This window comes from Drechmeria coniospora, chromosome 03, assembly GCF_001625195.1.
Source record: "Drechmeria coniospora strain ARSEF 6962 chromosome 03, whole genome shotgun sequence".
Classification (NCBI taxonomy): Eukaryota; Fungi; Ascomycota; class Sordariomycetes; order Hypocreales; family Ophiocordycipitaceae; genus Drechmeria; species Drechmeria coniospora.
In genome coordinates this window covers 9037661-9053082 of record NC_054391.1, presented here as the reverse complement: position 1 = coordinate 9053082, position 15422 = coordinate 9037661, and the positions used below count along the sequence as shown (strand labels likewise).

The 15422-nt window shown below is 60.1% G+C and overlaps 6 protein-coding genes across 6 annotated transcripts; 3 read left to right on the top strand and 3 right to left on the bottom strand.

Moving 5' to 3' along the window:
- Positions 1–776: 776 nt before the first annotated feature.
- On the top strand, positions 777–3948 carry DCS_08105 (transcription factor SPT20; the record flags this gene model as incomplete). The annotated part of the gene is made up of 2 exons (XM_040805386.1): positions 777–1113; positions 1187–3948. The coding sequence occupies 2 exons, from the start codon at positions 777–779 to the stop codon at positions 3946–3948; spliced, it is 3099 nt and encodes a 1032-aa protein (XP_040655490.1).
- A 1019-nt stretch (positions 3949–4967) lies between these two features.
- DCS_08104 (autophagy- protein 27) lies at positions 4968–6219 on the top strand (the record flags this gene model as incomplete). Its single annotated transcript, XM_040805385.1, has 3 exons — positions 4968–5235; positions 5293–5947; positions 6024–6219. The coding sequence occupies 3 exons, from the start codon at positions 4968–4970 to the stop codon at positions 6217–6219; spliced, it is 1119 nt and encodes a 372-aa protein (XP_040655489.1).
- A 1331-nt stretch (positions 6220–7550) lies between these two features.
- DCS_08103 (acetylornithine aminotransferase) lies at positions 7551–9042 on the top strand (the record flags this gene model as incomplete). The annotated part of the gene is made up of 2 exons (XM_040805384.1): positions 7551–7934; positions 8014–9042. The coding sequence occupies 2 exons, from the start codon at positions 7551–7553 to the stop codon at positions 9040–9042; spliced, it is 1413 nt and encodes a 470-aa protein (XP_040655488.1).
- A 780-nt stretch (positions 9043–9822) lies between these two features.
- On the bottom strand, positions 9823–11258 carry DCS_08102 (glutamate decarboxylase; the record flags this gene model as incomplete). The annotated part of the gene is made up of 3 exons (XM_040805383.1): positions 9823–9876; positions 9940–10569; positions 10674–11258. 3 exons carry the CDS (start codon positions 11256–11258, stop codon positions 9823–9825), a joined length of 1269 nt encoding a protein of 422 aa, XP_040655487.1.
- A 275-nt stretch (positions 11259–11533) lies between these two features.
- Positions 11534–11809, bottom strand: DCS_08101 (uncharacterized protein; the record flags this gene model as incomplete). Its single annotated transcript, XM_040805382.1, has 1 exon — positions 11534–11809. One exon carries the CDS (start codon positions 11807–11809, stop codon positions 11534–11536), a length of 276 nt encoding a protein of 91 aa, XP_040655486.1.
- Positions 11810–12355: 546 nt separating this feature from the next.
- Positions 12356–14299, bottom strand: DCS_08100 (uncharacterized protein; the record flags this gene model as incomplete). The annotated part of the gene is made up of 1 exon (XM_040805381.1): positions 12356–14299. The coding sequence occupies one exon, from the start codon at positions 14297–14299 to the stop codon at positions 12356–12358; it is 1944 nt and encodes a 647-aa protein (XP_040655485.1).
- Between the last annotated feature and the right edge of the window lie 1123 nt (positions 14300–15422).

Sequence of the window (15422 nt, the reverse complement as noted above, 5' to 3'; positions counted from 1 at the left end):
CACAAGCTCAGTCGAGGTACAAGTACAGTCGAGGTACAAGTTCAGTCAAACAATACAACTTTAGGCAAGTTAGGTAAGTAAGTACATGTATACTGGGTCGATATGTACTAGTACCTGCCCATGTACTGACGACCATCTTGTCGTGAACATGTCAGTTGGCCATGGCCGACGGCTATGGCCAACGTTATCGCTCGATTCATCACAATGCGCCGGGAAAATATGCAAACTCCATGCTGATTCCGTCCTCCCGGCTCTGTACGATGTATGTACAATTCGTTGCCATCCATTTCCGTCCACGACTCTGTCTCTACGTGATATGCTGATATGCACCGTGAGTCCGATCCGAGGACGACACTAACGCACTGGACATCGGGTGCATGTACCGATACTTGGCGGGTACCTCCGCAAGGACTAGCGCGCAACTCACCGTTCAACCAACATCACCAATTCACCATCCACCACAACCTCTCACCACCTACTTGCTACCTCTTGGTACCTGCGCAGTACCTCGAAACCTTCGTGCCTATCTAGTGCTTCCCATCCAAACTTCACCTCACCTCCCCTCGCCCAACCTCTCCTCTCTTCCTTCGCATCTCATCCCCCCCCCCCATCCCCCGGCCGCATCTCCCACCCGACCGACGCCCCGACGAGCGACTTGCCGCGGCACCGCGGAATCCATGGTCGCGTCCTGGCGTGCAGCCAAAGACCATCCTGCAGCGGCATCGTCTCCGGGAGAGTAGCATTCGACGCAGCGACACCCAACCCCTCTCGCCGCCATGGCGCCGGCCAGCCCCGTCGTTCAGGCAAATGGCGCGACCAAGGCCAAGCGCCATGTGCCCCCGGGGATCCAGACCAACGGACACGCAGGGCCGTCGAGCTCGTCGACCTCGCCTGCCATGTCGTCGGCCAAGAAGCCGCCGACGAGCGCCAAGCAGACGCCGACGTCGGCGAGCGACCGCACCATCACGGCCTCCACCGTCCGGCCCGTGAACCGAGCCCGCCGCGAGGCGTCGTCGCAGTCGCAGGGCCGGAACTCGAGGAACAGCACGGCCGTGCGCGCGGCATCCCTCTCGGCCGACATGGCGCCTCACGACGCGGGTCCTCCGCCATACGGTCCGCGCCATATCCCCCCCCCCCCTCCCCGCGATGCCGACGTTGGACGTGAACCGAACTGACCGGCCCCTAGCCTTTCCCGATTCCTACATACTCAGGAAGTTTGCCGGCAGGCCTCCGTCCTTGGTCGTTCATATGCAGGCCACGCACTTCCGCTTCGACGGCCAGGAGGGCATGTTTCAGTACAAGTCGCCCATGAAGATATTCCTCGAGCACCTCCGAAGCCGCACCGTGCCCCACGACCTCCTCGAGTACCTCATCCAGGGCAACGTGACCTTCTATGACGGATGCCTCATCGTCCAGGTCCACGACCACAAGTCCGCCGCCCAGACCAAGGACGTGACCAAGGTCAAGTCGGCGTCGAGCGCCGTCGTGCCCTCGTCCATCCACAACTACAACCAATGCCTGACGCCGTCGCCCTACGTCCCCTTCCCCAAGGAGGAGCAGCAGCTGCCCGACGGCGGGCACGTCAAGGACGACGAGGAAGCAAAGGAGAGCAAGAGCATGCCGGCGCCCAGCCTTCCCTCCGACGGCGCCAAGGGCAAGCCGTCGCAGACGCCCAAGGTCTTCACCGTCGTCCTGAGGCCCACGCAGGAGAGCTTGCAGGCGGACCTGCGGATCAAGGCCATGACGCCGAGGGGCTCCGGCGGCGGCATGGATGCCATGAATCCGCCGTCGACGCCCATGTCGCTCGTTCCGCCGACGCCGACGACCTCGAACATGCCCCCCCCCGCGAAGCGCCGCAAGAAGGAGAGGATGGAGCTCGACGGCAGCAACATCTACCTCGCCGAGGGCCAGATTCTGCTCACGACGGCCGGCCCCCTCATGCTCGAGCCGACCAAGAACGCCGAGGAGACGATTGCCCTGCTCGAGGCCTGGTCCCACCCGAAACATTCCGAGCCGCCGCCGCCGCCCAAGACGCGGAAGAGGACCGTCGCCGAGATGGCGGCCGACGAGGCCGCCGCCGCCGACCAAGAGCGGTACATGCTGGTGCTCGACGACAGGCTATCGTCGAGCGCGACGGGCTCTCAAGGTGCCGGCACGGCCGACGGGGATGCCCACACGGGCGCCGCCACCTTTGAACCCAGATTCGAGCGATTCAAGGTCATCGACGACATCCGGAGAGAGCAGGCGGAGAAGAAGGAGCAGGAGCGCATCAAGCAGCAGGAGAGCGACAGGCGGGCGCAGCTTCAGAGGCAACAGGAAGCCCTGCTGAAGCAGCAGCAGGAGGCCGAGCGCATCAAGCGAGAGGCGGCCGCCGCCAAGGAGATGCAGATGCGTCAGGCCGAATCTCAACGACAGGCGGCCCTGGCCCGCGCGGCGGCGGCGGCGAGCCAGGCGCAGAACAACCACGGGCCGAGCATGGGACAACCGCAGCATGCGCACCCCCCCCAGAACGGGCCCATGCCGACGGGCCTGCCCAACGCCATGGCCGTCCCCGGTCCGAACGCGATGCCGAACGCGATGCCCAACGCCATGCCCAATGCCATGCAAGGCCAGGTCCAGGCCCGCTTCCCACCCCAGATGTCGCAGCCTCCGGCCTCGTCTCCCGTGATCCGCCAAGGAACGCCGCAGAACATGTCCTCGCCCATGGTTGGAAGCGTGGCCATGCAGCAGACAAACTCCAACCTCGCCAACAGCCCTCCCCGTCCTCCATCGGCCGTTCAGAACGCTCAGATGTCGGTCCCGATGGCGCACCAGATGTCGGCCAGGGGCAGCCAGCAGAGCCATCCGTCGAACACGCCCCGGATGCCTCACGCGACGCCCAACATGGCCCACGGCACGCCGATCAACAGACCGGCCATGGCCGCCACTCCACGCATGGGCCAGGCAAGCCCGCCTCCCAACATGATGGCCCAGAACTCGCAGATGGGCCAAGGGCAAGCCATGATGATGAACAGCCAAGCCATGGGCCAGCACAACCCTCAGGCGATTGCCCAAATGGCGGCGCAGCAGCGTGCCATCGCCATGCACCAGGCGCAGCACATGGCGGCGATGCAGAACGGCGGCGCAAACCCCGGCATGAACGGCCAGAACATGGCGCCGAATCAAGCGCAGGTGATGCAATTGATGCAGCGGCAGATTATGATGCAACAGCAACAGCAGCAGCAGCAGCAACAACAACAACAGCAGCAGCAGCAGCAGCAGCAACAACAGCCGCAGCAGCAGCAGCAACCGCAACAGCCTCAGCCGCCGCAGGTCAGCATGATGACACCCCAACAGCAGCAGCAGTTTGCCCAATACGCCCAGCAGCTGCAGGGCATACAAGGGAACCAGCTGCGTCAGATGACACCGCAGATGCAGGCCCAGCTGGCGCAAATGGTGCGGACCGGACAGATACCAAATGCCATGCAGCGGCCGCCCAACGGCCAAATGATGAATGGCAACAATCCGAACCTGCAAGCTTTTGCTGCCATGCAGATGCAGCAGCAACAGCAGCAGCAACAACAGCAGCAACAGCAGCAGCAGCAACAACAGCAGCAGCAACAGCAGCAGCAGCAGCAGCAGCAGCAACAGCCCCAGGCCCAACCCCAGCAGATGGGCGGCAATCCGATCGGGGCACAAATCCAAGCGAATGCTCGCCATATTTACGGGAGGTTGATGCAATCTGCTGTGACAAAATTTGGCAGCGTGGAGCAGGTTCCGCAGGACACAATCGACAAGATGAAGCAGACGTCGTTTGCGCAGGCACAACAAATGCTGCAGCAAAGCATGCACCAACGACGGATTATGGCGCAACAGCAGCAGCAACAACAGCAGCAACAGCAGCAGCAGCAGCAGCAGCAGGCTGCGATGCAAGGGATGGGTGGCATGATGGGACACCAGGGGATGTAATTGGACACGTTATATGGTACGAGGTCTTCCGCCGTGTTCAGGAGCGACCTCGGTGGCAAGCCGACCGATGCGCGTGGCCACCTATGATTTTCTTCTTTGCTTTTCTTTGCCCTCCAATACCCCAGGAACTGGTCCCAGGCGATTGGCGGATTTGCAGTAACGAAAGACGACGCGGTTGGAGGTGCATTTGAATTTCCGAGTCTCGGCGCAACTACCCGTGTTCGCAGGCATGAAGCCGGGCAGTCGGTCGGTCATGCTTGGATGATTCTTGATTGCTATAGCCACATAACCGAGTACTAATATAGTGCGAGGGTGTTTGCCTGCATCCGATTCCCCGTGCCGACGATGCAAAATCTCATGTGCCGTGCGTGCCGTGCGTGCCTTGCTGTTCGTATAGGCATCTAGACCGAGGCCTACAAAATACCAACTGATCCATTAATTGCATAAAGCCATCCATCTGTCGTATGGAGCAGTTGCGTGCCTCTGATGATCAGTACCACTTACTAAGAGTAAATAACCAGGCATCCATCACCTTCTGAAACGGGAGGTCGCTACTATTCTGGCAGGTGTCTGGTTTGTGCATAATTATGGGAAGCTTTGACGGTGAATGTACTCCGTACACTACTATAAGTCGATATCGCAGCAATGGTAGTTGTCGTGGTAATAATAATTGCAGATTGTACGGAGTTGTACGGGTTGTATGGAGGTTTATATTATTTAACACTGGGAGTCGTCACCGACCTCAGCGGCGGTCACGTGAAGGCTCCACAAGCAGCGTGCCATGACGAAGGTTGGTCCGCCCGTGGCCCAAGATCCGGAGGTTCCAGAGTTCCAAAACACCAAACAGCTCAACGTGACACGACCAGCGCCCTTTCATCATCTTGCAGCGACCGCTCCTCCATTGCTGCGACAGGGCCGGTGTTGCTCTGCTGCGGGCTTTTTTCTTCTTTTTTTTTGTGTGCCTGCTTCGAGTGCTGCCGTTCTTCCGCTCCCGTACCACGGGGCACGCGACAGCTCGAATGCATCCGTCACGAAAGTCGGCCTTGGCCCTCTCCCTGCTCCTCGCGCCTGCGCCGAGCTGGGGGATGCTGAACTGCAACAATGTGCGAGTGGACGGCCATAGCTTCGACCTCTCGAAGCTCGGAGGTCCCCACTCCGTCGTCACCTCTCAGTACGACTCCCTCGTCGACGCGCACCACAACACGACATACACGCTGGACATTTGCAAGCCCCTGAAGAAATCGGGCAAGGAGAAGAAGACTGAAGAGTGCCCCAACGGGACGAGAGGTAACCATGCACGCTCGCTCTCCCCGCTTCCCCTCGAATGCACTGACATGGTCCCAGTGTGCGCCGTCAAGCGGCTGCTGCACGGAGACCAGAATACGGTGGAGAAGATGGTGGCCATCGCCGGCTCCCTGGAGAGCGTGGGCGGATCCCAGTTCGAGTACGAAGTGATGCGGCTCAAGACGAGCGACTCCAATAGCGATTCTCAAAAGGAAGGCGTGCGGCTGGTGCTCAAGGGTGGCAAGCACCCGCTGGACGGTCCCGTGAAGGAGCGTCGCGAGCAGCGAGCCGTCATCGAGTTCCTCTGCGACACGGACAAGAAAGGAGACGAAGGTGAGTGGGAGGCGGAGCAACAGGTCGAGCAGGGGGAGAAGCTGCGACGGGCTGGCGACGAGGGTGCGACGACGAAAGAGGACGGCGACAAGGACGACGGCGACAAAGGCGACGACGGCGACAAGGGCCCCGACGATGGTCCGGAAAAATCTTCGTCTGAGCACCAGCTGAAGAAGAAGGATGCCGCACTCGTGTGGGAGAGTTACGGACCCGAAAAGGACGCGGATGTGCTGCGACTCACGTGGCATACCAAGTACGCGTGCGAGAAGCGTGACGGCAACGACGACAAGGACAAGGACAAGGACAAGGACAAGGACAAGGACAAGGAGGGCGACAGAGACGCCAGCAGCCATTGGGGGTTCTTCACCTGGTTCATCATCATGTAAGTGGCGACCCCGGGACGCTCACGAGGCATGCGAGCGTCTCGTAGGCATGCCCCTCCGCTGACAGGGACGCAGCATGTTCCTCGGCACCGCTTCCTATCTCATCTTCGGCTCGTGGCTCAACTACAACCGGTACGGCGCTCGGGGCTGGGATCTGCTGCCCCACGGCGACACGATCCGGGACGTCCCGTACCTCATGAAAGACTGGTTGAGACGGGTGCTGAACACCGTGCAGGGGACAGGCAGCCGGGGCGGATACAGCGCAGTCTAGGCGACTGAAGGCGGTTGATGGATGCCGAGACGAGAGAATGCCAGACGTACGGGCCGCTCCGCCGCCAGCCGGCTCCCGGCTTCCGGCTCCCACCCCCATACCTGTGGAGAGCATGACGAGCGGGAGACGGACCGTGATGGCTGGCGACGGGCTGCCGCGCGTCGTTGCAGTTGTTGCGTTGTACGGGCCACTGTGCGCCTTGACCGTGTACATATCATTAACGATTCATTTCCATACGGGGCACAAGGAGGCAGCCTACTTGTGACCTTGCTGTTGAACACTGCGAGCCTTGCAAGCCTCTGGCCGGTAGGTAGCAGACGACCGGATACTACGCCGAGAAGGATGCGATTCCGCGGAGCGGACGCGGGGCGGACGTGATGGGTTGCCGCGAGGAACGGGATGCAAGCGTACTGTACCCAAGGGGAATCGGAATCTATCGGATGCAGCGATACTGAGTCGGCGAAGAGACGAACTGCACGTAGGACGAGCTGAGTTGATGATTTGGGACAACTGAGCATGTATTGCCGTATAAAAGTACTCGTGCATGTCCATGTATTATTCTATTATGAATTAGTTGTTGGTGTCAGTATCAATACGCAAGTACGGAGTACCTACGGAGTACTTGGGGGTCTACTTGCGGTGTATTGTCAATTGTAAGTATTATTATATTATTACCACGTATTATTTTACGACGTATTGTTAGTGGTGATTACAGCCCTCCCACGTGCGTAATGGACTTGTAACTTGCACAAGATAGTATTCATACATATCTCAAATCATTGCTGTGCATGTACTGTAGGTGAACATGTAATCAAGTGCTGTACTCCGTACATGTAGTCAACACTGAAAGCGACTCATGTGGTTGCAAGCGACAACTGGTGAACTGCATCATATATGTGCGGAGTGATCCGTACTGAGATTCCGTACTGCACTGTATTTACTGCAAGTACAGTACTTACAGCACTCCGTACTCTATACGTAAGCAGTACTTACAGCCCTCCGTACTCTATACTTAAGCAGTACTTACAGTACTCCGTACTCTATACTTAAACAGTACTTGTAAGTAATTTTTACTGTATGATAGTACGCGAGTACTTGGGATGGTGCGATACCGGGGATTTATCGATAAGCCAGACCAACATCGACTCCAAAAAGTAAACTGGACATGATTTCCCTGCCACGGTTGTCGAGTCATCATTCATCACCTCCCACCCACTCTTCTGGCTTCACTCGACAAGCCAGCAAGTCCCTGCGTACACCTTGTGCACGTCATACGCACCTTTGAACCGCGTGTCGATTGTCTCGCGCGCACGTTACGGCGAGGAGACGCCATGACTCTGACGATTCCTCTCCGACGCCAATCGGCAGCCTCAGCAGCGGCCTGGGCCGTGGCCGTCCCACGCGTCCGATGGCGACGGTGCTTTGCGTCGAGCTTGGCCGACCGGACGCCGCAGAAGACCCCGTCGTCGAGGACGGATGCCCTGGCTGTGCCGAATCCAGATCCCGCTCCCGACTCGGCCAGCGCCGCGCTCGTCGACCAACACGCACCCTACATGGTCGCCACCTACGCCCGCCCACCCCCCGTCTTCGTTCGGGGCTCGGGCTCGTGGCTGTGGGACGTGGAGAATAGAAAGTACCTAGACTTTACCGCCGGCATCGCCGTGACGTCCCTCGGCCACTGTGACGCCGAGTTTACCCGCATCATGGCTGATCAGGTGCGTTCCCGTTGCTCGCGTCTCGGCGTCGCCCTCGCCCACTCACCCTGTCACTCACCAATAACCGTTGGATCTTCAGGCCAAGACGCTTGTGCACGCCTCCAACCTCTACTATAACCCCTGGACCGGCGCCCTGTCGAAGCTTCTCGTCGAAAAGACGGTCGAGTCGGGCGCCATGCACGACGCCAGCTCCGTATTCGTCTGCAACTCGGGCTCCGAGGCGAACGAGGCGGCCATCAAGTTCGCCAGGAAGGTCGGCAAGGTCGTCGACCCCTCTGGTAACAAGACCGAAATCGTCAGCTTCAACAACGCCTTCCACGGCCGCACCATGGGCAGCCTCTCGGCCACGCATAACCCAAAGTACCAGAAGCCCTTCTCACCCATGGTCCCTGGCTTCCGCATGGCGTCCTTCAACGACATCGCCGCCATCAAAGACGCCGTCACCGAGAGCACTTGCGGCGTCATCGTCGAGCCTATCCAGGGCGAGGGTGGTGTCCAGGCCGCGACCGACGACTTCCTCGTCGCCCTGGCGAAAAGATGCCGCCATGTCGGCGCCGTCTTGATTTATGACGAGATCCAGTGCGGCCTCTCGCGGACCGGTACATTCTGGGCCCACGGCCACCTGCCTCGGGAGGCCCACCCTGACGTGCTCACCACGGCCAAGGCGCTCGGAAACGGCTTTCCCGTCGGCGCTGTCCTCGTCAACAAGCACGTCGGCGACAAGATCAAGGTCGGCGATCACGGCACCACCTTTGGTGGCAACCCCCTGGCATCCCGCCTCGCTCACTACATGGTCACGCGCCTGTCGGACCCTGAGCTTCAACAGCAGGTCCTCGCCAAGTCGGCCATCTTCGGCGACCGCTTCGACAAGTTGCGCGTGCGCTTCCCTCAACTCGTCGCCGAAGCACGTGGCCGCGGTCTCATCCTCGGCCTGCAGCTCACCGAGGATCCCACACCGATCGTGAAGGCTGCCCGCGAGCGGGGCCTGCTCGTTATAACCGCTGGCACCAATACTCTGCGATTCGTCCCAAGTCTATTGGTGACCGAAGATGAGATCCACGAGGGCCTTGATATCCTGGAGGAGGCCATTGCTGTCACAAGGCAGTAATGTGACTGACTCACTGCCGCCATGATTTACCCTCATTTTTTGTACCATTCCTTTCAAGCAGTTGGATTTTGCCTATAGATATTAGCCGCCATTAGACTGAACGCGACACCGCGCATGGATAATTTTCCCGAACGAGTTCCATCGACGGGTTTGTATATATCTTGCAGCGGTTATCACTAGTTGGCGGCCTGCATGCAGTAAAGGGTACCTTGGCTGAGGCCGAGAATACAAGTTCCACTCTATGCTCTTGAAGCTAAGACGCCACGATCCGAACGACCTACTCGAGTTTGACGACTCGCAATGATGCTTTTTGCCCAACATAGGAGTCACTTACGCACCGCAGGCATAGCAGGAACCCGTATTATATACGGCCGTCATCCTTGGCTGAGGAAAACCTTTTCGCAGCAACTACGGCAGCGCACATGTCGACATATAGAACTGCTTTGGCGTGCAATGGCGCACATGCCTGTCCCTGGTGAATGATGGCCACAGATGCTTGCCCCTGTGGTTCCATGAACGAGGCTATGCACACGATCCAGCTCAGCTTGCCAAGTAGGCTTGATGAGATGGTGCTGAAGCTGCACTGGAACGTTCGTCCCTTGAACAAGTCATACTCAGGCGACGGCTTGACGTTGAAATACGACGGATGCATACACGCCTGGAATAGGAACAGCATGACGAATCAGACATTTGAGGGGGCAATTACGAAGACGGCAGGTCACGCATGTACATATGAACGTATAGGTGAGTGTATTCGAAACGCAGTGCCACGTCTGTATCTTAACAAGGGGCATGCGTCTTGCCAGTCTTGCCTTGTAGGGAGTGATCGTCCTTCTAGATTTCATCATGTTAGCAACTCGACGTGCATCATGGTCACGACCTTTTTCATGTCCATACCTTGAACTCGTGAACCTTGTGCTTGGGATGCTTGGTTTGGCCCGATGAGATGATGTGCGTGCGAATGTATTCCTCCTGTTTCTTGATGGACTCGCGGTCCATATCTTCGAGAAGGCCACAGCACAGCTTGATGTCGTCGAGAAGCAAGTCACAGCGACTACGCGAGAAGTCCTCGCGGACGACGACGCGCAGCATCTTGAGCTTTTTCGTGTTCGGAGCCATCGTGTAAGCGGGAACGACCCAGCCACGAGAGCGCAGGTGGTGGGCCAGGGCGAACTCGTCAAAGTGCTTCTCCTTATGGCCATCTTGGGGCCCTGGGAAGCGAAAGGCGACGAGGGGAAGGCCTCGGCCGGCTCGTTGGGACATGATGATGAAGCCGAGAGACTCAAGCGAGTCGGCCAGGTAGTCGGACGTTCGCGTGAGGTTGCTCATGATTTGGCGGTAACCCTGACGGCCGAGGCGGACGAGCTGATAGTATTGGCCGATGACCTGGGAGGCGCCCTTGGAGAAGTTGAGTGTAAAGGAGGACTGCTGGGCTCCGAGGTAGTCGATGTTGAAGATGAGGTCTTTGGGAAGGTACTCCGGGGCGCGCCAGACGACCCAACCGACACCGGGATAGACAAGGCCGTACTGCGAGCTCGCATCAGCATGCCACGAGCTTGAATGTGTTCGCGTACGCGAGAAAGACGGAGCAAAAGGACGGGAAAGAAGGAAGAAGAGAGGGAGGCCAGTACCTTGTGTCCAGACACATTGATGGAGACGACCTTTTCGCACCGAAAGTCCCACTTCAGGTCGGGGACGACAAAGGGAGCGACGAAACCACCGCTGGCGGCGTCGACGTGAATGGGCACGTTGATCTTCTTCTTCACAAGCAAGTCGTTGACGGCCTTGACATCCTCGTAGTCGCCCGTGTAGGTGGTTCCGAGGATGAGGACGCAACCGATGGTGTTTTCGTCGCACAGGTCGACCATCTCTTCGGGATCGATAACGTAGCGGGTGGGCGTGCAGTAGACAAACTTTTCCTCAATCTCAAAGTAACGGGTGGCCTTTTCCCAGCAGACTTGGACTGCCGACGACATGATGAGGTTGGGGTTCTCGGTGGATTTGCCCTCCTCCTGACGGCGCATCTTCCAGCGACGCTTCATGGCGAGGACGGAGAGCATGATGGCCTCGGAGGAACCGACGGACGAGGTGCCCAGGGCGCTGCCGGTGGGAGCGTGGAAGAGATTGCCGATCATGTTGACGCAGCGGCTCTGTATGTCGGCCGACTGAGGGTACTCTTCATAGTCGATGAAATTTTTGGAGAGCGATTCCGTCATGAGTTTCTCCGCCTCCTCCTCCTGGTGCGTGTCAGGGAACGAGCTCGAGAGGGAGTGTGCACGAGGGACAACGGACCATGTACGTGGTGACGAAGGAGGCCAAGCTGCGAGGCCGTTAGCTGGAACGGCTCGCTAACGACGACCAAAGACTGAGCTGGAGAGACATGGGTAGAGGAGGTGAGAGGGAGAGAGTGGAGGAGAGAGGGGGGGGGGGGGGGGGGGAGAGGGGAAGAGAGGAGAGGCAGATGGTCTAGAGGTAGGGGAAGGGTGATGTTTCAAGGAAGAGCTGACTTGAGCTTGGGGTTGTTGTCGAGGCTGAGATCATCCTTGATCATGCGGTAGGCGACATTGGGAGGCATCTGGCCCTCGGGAATCTCGTTCCTCGGCAGGTCTTCGGCGGCGAAGCGGGAGCCGTAGACGCTGGTGGAATAGTCGTCGGCATCGGTGGAGAGCTGCAACAAGCTCTTGGTGGTGTCGACGAGCTTACGGGAGGCCGTGGTCTTGGAGGGCCCTTTGCCATTGGCATGAGGGATCGCGGTGAGGTGCACCATGGCTAGCAGGTAGGGGGGGGGGGGAAGAGAATGAAGCTCGGTAGGTTGAAGTTTGATGGACGTCGTATGCACAGGAAATTCGATTGTTCGTAGGGGATTAAATCATGTAGGATTTTGCATGATTTTCATCAAGATTGGTGATTCAGGAAGCGAAGCAGGAAATAAATAGGCAGGCCTGAGAAGTGGTTGAAAGCAGAAGCAGTGCAGGATGCATGCAAGGGGCAAAAGGGGGGGGAGGGGAAGTTGGGAGACAGGTGGGGGAAGGGCGGGGTATGTGGTGGTGACGGATTATCCATGATGTCACCCCAAATCACCAAATCAGTCACCGCCACAGCACGTCGAACGATGGAAGCAAGTGTATCGTGGCAATGCAGAGAATGGTACTGTTGACGATACTAAAACCCTGTTCACTCTATGATGATGAACTCGCACGCCCGGATATTCGTGAATGACAAGCGGGAAACAAAGGTCAGATGGACAGGAAAGACGGACAGTCGCTCTTCGTGCACACGGCGGCCTCGGCCTCGACCCTCCACCGATGGCGGACTAACCGTCCGCTTCCGGGCCCGTCAGGCCGCTCGCGAGCCCCTGCATGCGGCGGCCCAGCAGGTCGTCGGTGCTGTTCAGCTTGACGAGGCTCATGTTCTTGCTCAGCGACTTCCTGCCCTTCCTCGCCGGGCTCGACCGCTGGCGTCCCTCGGCGAGGTCAAAGGTCGGCTTGCCGCTCGACTTGCCGTTCGCCTCGGGTTGGCTCGGTTGGGTGACGCTGCGGCCGCGCGACAGGCGCGTCATGCTGATCTCGAGCGGCTTGTCCTCGTCTCCGCTCGACTCGCCGACGGTCGGGTTGCGACGGTGGTGCGACCCGTTGGCGGCCCGCTCCACGACGGGCGAGAGGGGCTCCGGGCGGAGGTTCCGCGTGCGGGCGTGCTCGGCGTCGGCGAAGAGCTGCTCGAACCAGGCGGCGCAGCGCTCAAAGTGCTTCCAGGCGGGCGGGTAGATGCTCGGAAACTGCATGAAGCCGTGCGAGATGCGCGGGATGAGCATCACCTCGGCGGCGTCGATGTCGTCGAGCATGCGCTCGGCCCGCTCGTCGCCCACCCTCTCGCGGACGGCGGCCTCCTTGGCGCGACGCAGGCGGCTCGCGAAGACGACGGTGTCGTCGACGAGCGGGTCGCGCTCGCCCGTCATGAAGTACGTCTTGGGGAACTTGGCGAGCAGGGATTCGGGCGCGAGGACGGGGCTCAGGAGGTAGTCCTGGGCAAAGTCGGGCCGGTTGTGGGCGCCGATATAGAGGATGATCATGGCGCGCATGAGCTCGGGCGTGAGCACCCTGTCGTTGAAGTAGGAGATGGTCGACGAGGTGGCGAGCCGCGTCCTCATGGGCGCCGCGTGGTGCGACATGCTGTCTGTCCGGCCGCCGCCCGCCTCGCCGCCCCTCTCGGCCGGCCGCTTGCTCGGGCGCGGCGCGCGCTCGCCGACGACGACGAGGGGCGGCGTCGTGTCGTCGTCGTCGTCGGACTGGTGCGGCGTGCCGACGAGCTCGTTGTACTGCATGCTCTTGCGGCGCATGATGGAACCGTTGGTGTCCCTCATCTTACGGTCCCGGATGAGCGACATCTGCTCGTCCGACATCCAGTTGCCGATGTTCATGTCGAGCGCGGGATAGAAGCAGACGAGCCCGTCGGGCGGCGGCAGGCTCTCGGCCCCGGCGTAGCGCCGAAACTGGGCCGTGCTCGTCTCGAGGATCATGAGCGTCGAGGCGACGGCGAGGTTGCCGCCGGCGCTGTCGCCCGTGATGATGATGCGGGGCGTGTCCTTGCCCGACATGCCGACGCAGCGGCCGTTGGTTTTGACCATGGCGGCGTAGACGTCGAAGCACTCGTTGAGCGCGTACGGGTACGGGTACTCGGGCGCCTTCCTGTAGTCGAGGCTGATGACGGGCAGGCCCGTCTTGGCGGCCCAGGCGAAGAGCTTGTCGTCGTTGCAGCGAGGGTCCATGGCGACGAAGCCGCCGCCGGGCACGTCGAGGATGATGCGGTTGTGGTGCTCGAGGTGGGCGATGGGCCCGTCGTAGTAGAGCCAGGCGGCGACGGGCTCCTTGTAGTCGCTGCTGGCGGGGCGCGGGATGCGAATCTGGCGCGGCGGCCAGCGGGTGAAGCGCGGGCGCAGGAGGCGCTGGACGAAGCCGAGGTAGGGCGTCGTCCCCTTGTTCCACGAGACGCGCATGTGGTCGACGGTGACCATGCCGCGGACCTTGCGCACCTTTTCGTCGGCCCGCTCGGCGGCGACGAGGTAGAAGAGGGAGAAGACGACGCTCGCGACGTCGCGCAGCCACTTGGTGCGAATCTTCATGGCCGTCCAGAAGCCGGCATCGAGAGCGGTGAGAACCCAGGTGGCGCGGAAGTAGGTCGGGTCGTACATGTTGGACATGGGCTCGGGGCTCGCGAGCCCGACGAGGGCGCTGAAGTTGCGCGCCGCGTAGAGGTACATCATGGCGGTGAGGAAGGTCTGCCAGGCCGTGAGCCGTCGGGAGAAGATGCGCGAGAGGCTCCTCGCGCCGGGAGGTCCATGCTTGTCGCCCCTGCTCGCCGTCAGCCTTGAGCACGAGAGGGGATGAGAGGGGACGAGAGGGGGGACGAGAGGGGACGAGAGGGGACGAGAGGGGACGAGAGGGGACGAGAGGGGACGAGAGGGGACGAGAGGGGACGAGAGGGGACGAGAGGGGACGAGAGGGACGAGAGGGACGAGGCGGACGAGGCGGACGAGGATGGGAGACGTGCCTGTAGAGGTAAAAGGTCCAGAAGGAGAGGACGGCGAGGACCTGCAAGCGGCGCGATTTGGACGACGGCCGGCCGAGGACGTGGTCGATCATGCTGAAGGGGAGGCTCGTGAGAGGTAGATCAGTGTCCAGGCAGACGACAGCCCATGGTTTCGGGGCATGCTAGAGGCAGCACGACGGTCAGGGAGGGACGTTCCGGCAGGGAGCTTAAAGGACCAGAACATGGGCTGGCACGTACCGCTGGGTGAGGGTCGGGGGGATGGTGGTCGCCGCAACCAGTCTCCTGCTATCTCGGTGCTGATCTTGATGCTGCTGGTCGCTGGCCGATGGTGATGGAGATGAATGCTATGGGTGGCCGGGACGATGGAATGAATGTCCGACCCAGGATACACCGGCAACGCTCTAGCTGAGATGCGGCGGCGACGATGGCTTAGCGGAAATGCGCATGACACCAAACGCTATCGTGATGTGTGGTGTGTGGTGCGTCGTGGTGTTGAGCAGGATCGGTTAGCAAGAACAGAGCGAGCCGGTAATCAGTACTGTAGGTTCCACGTTGGCCCTTTGGTCAATTCTGGCGGTTGATGGTTGGCAGCAGCCCGAGTGAGGCACCCACATGCCCACATGCGAGAGAAGCGCCCCCCCCCCCCGTGACATGTGAAAAGCATCTATTGGTGCACGGAAGCCCTGCGGAGGAGCGAGTAGCAGAAGAGTTTAGTCAGCTAGCGCAGCAGACTAGACGCCGGAATAGGCGGGGTTACCTTCTATAAATACGTACCAAGTGTGACCTTCAGGTGCCGCTAAGCCAATGACGTCCATCCGTGACGACGGTACGGA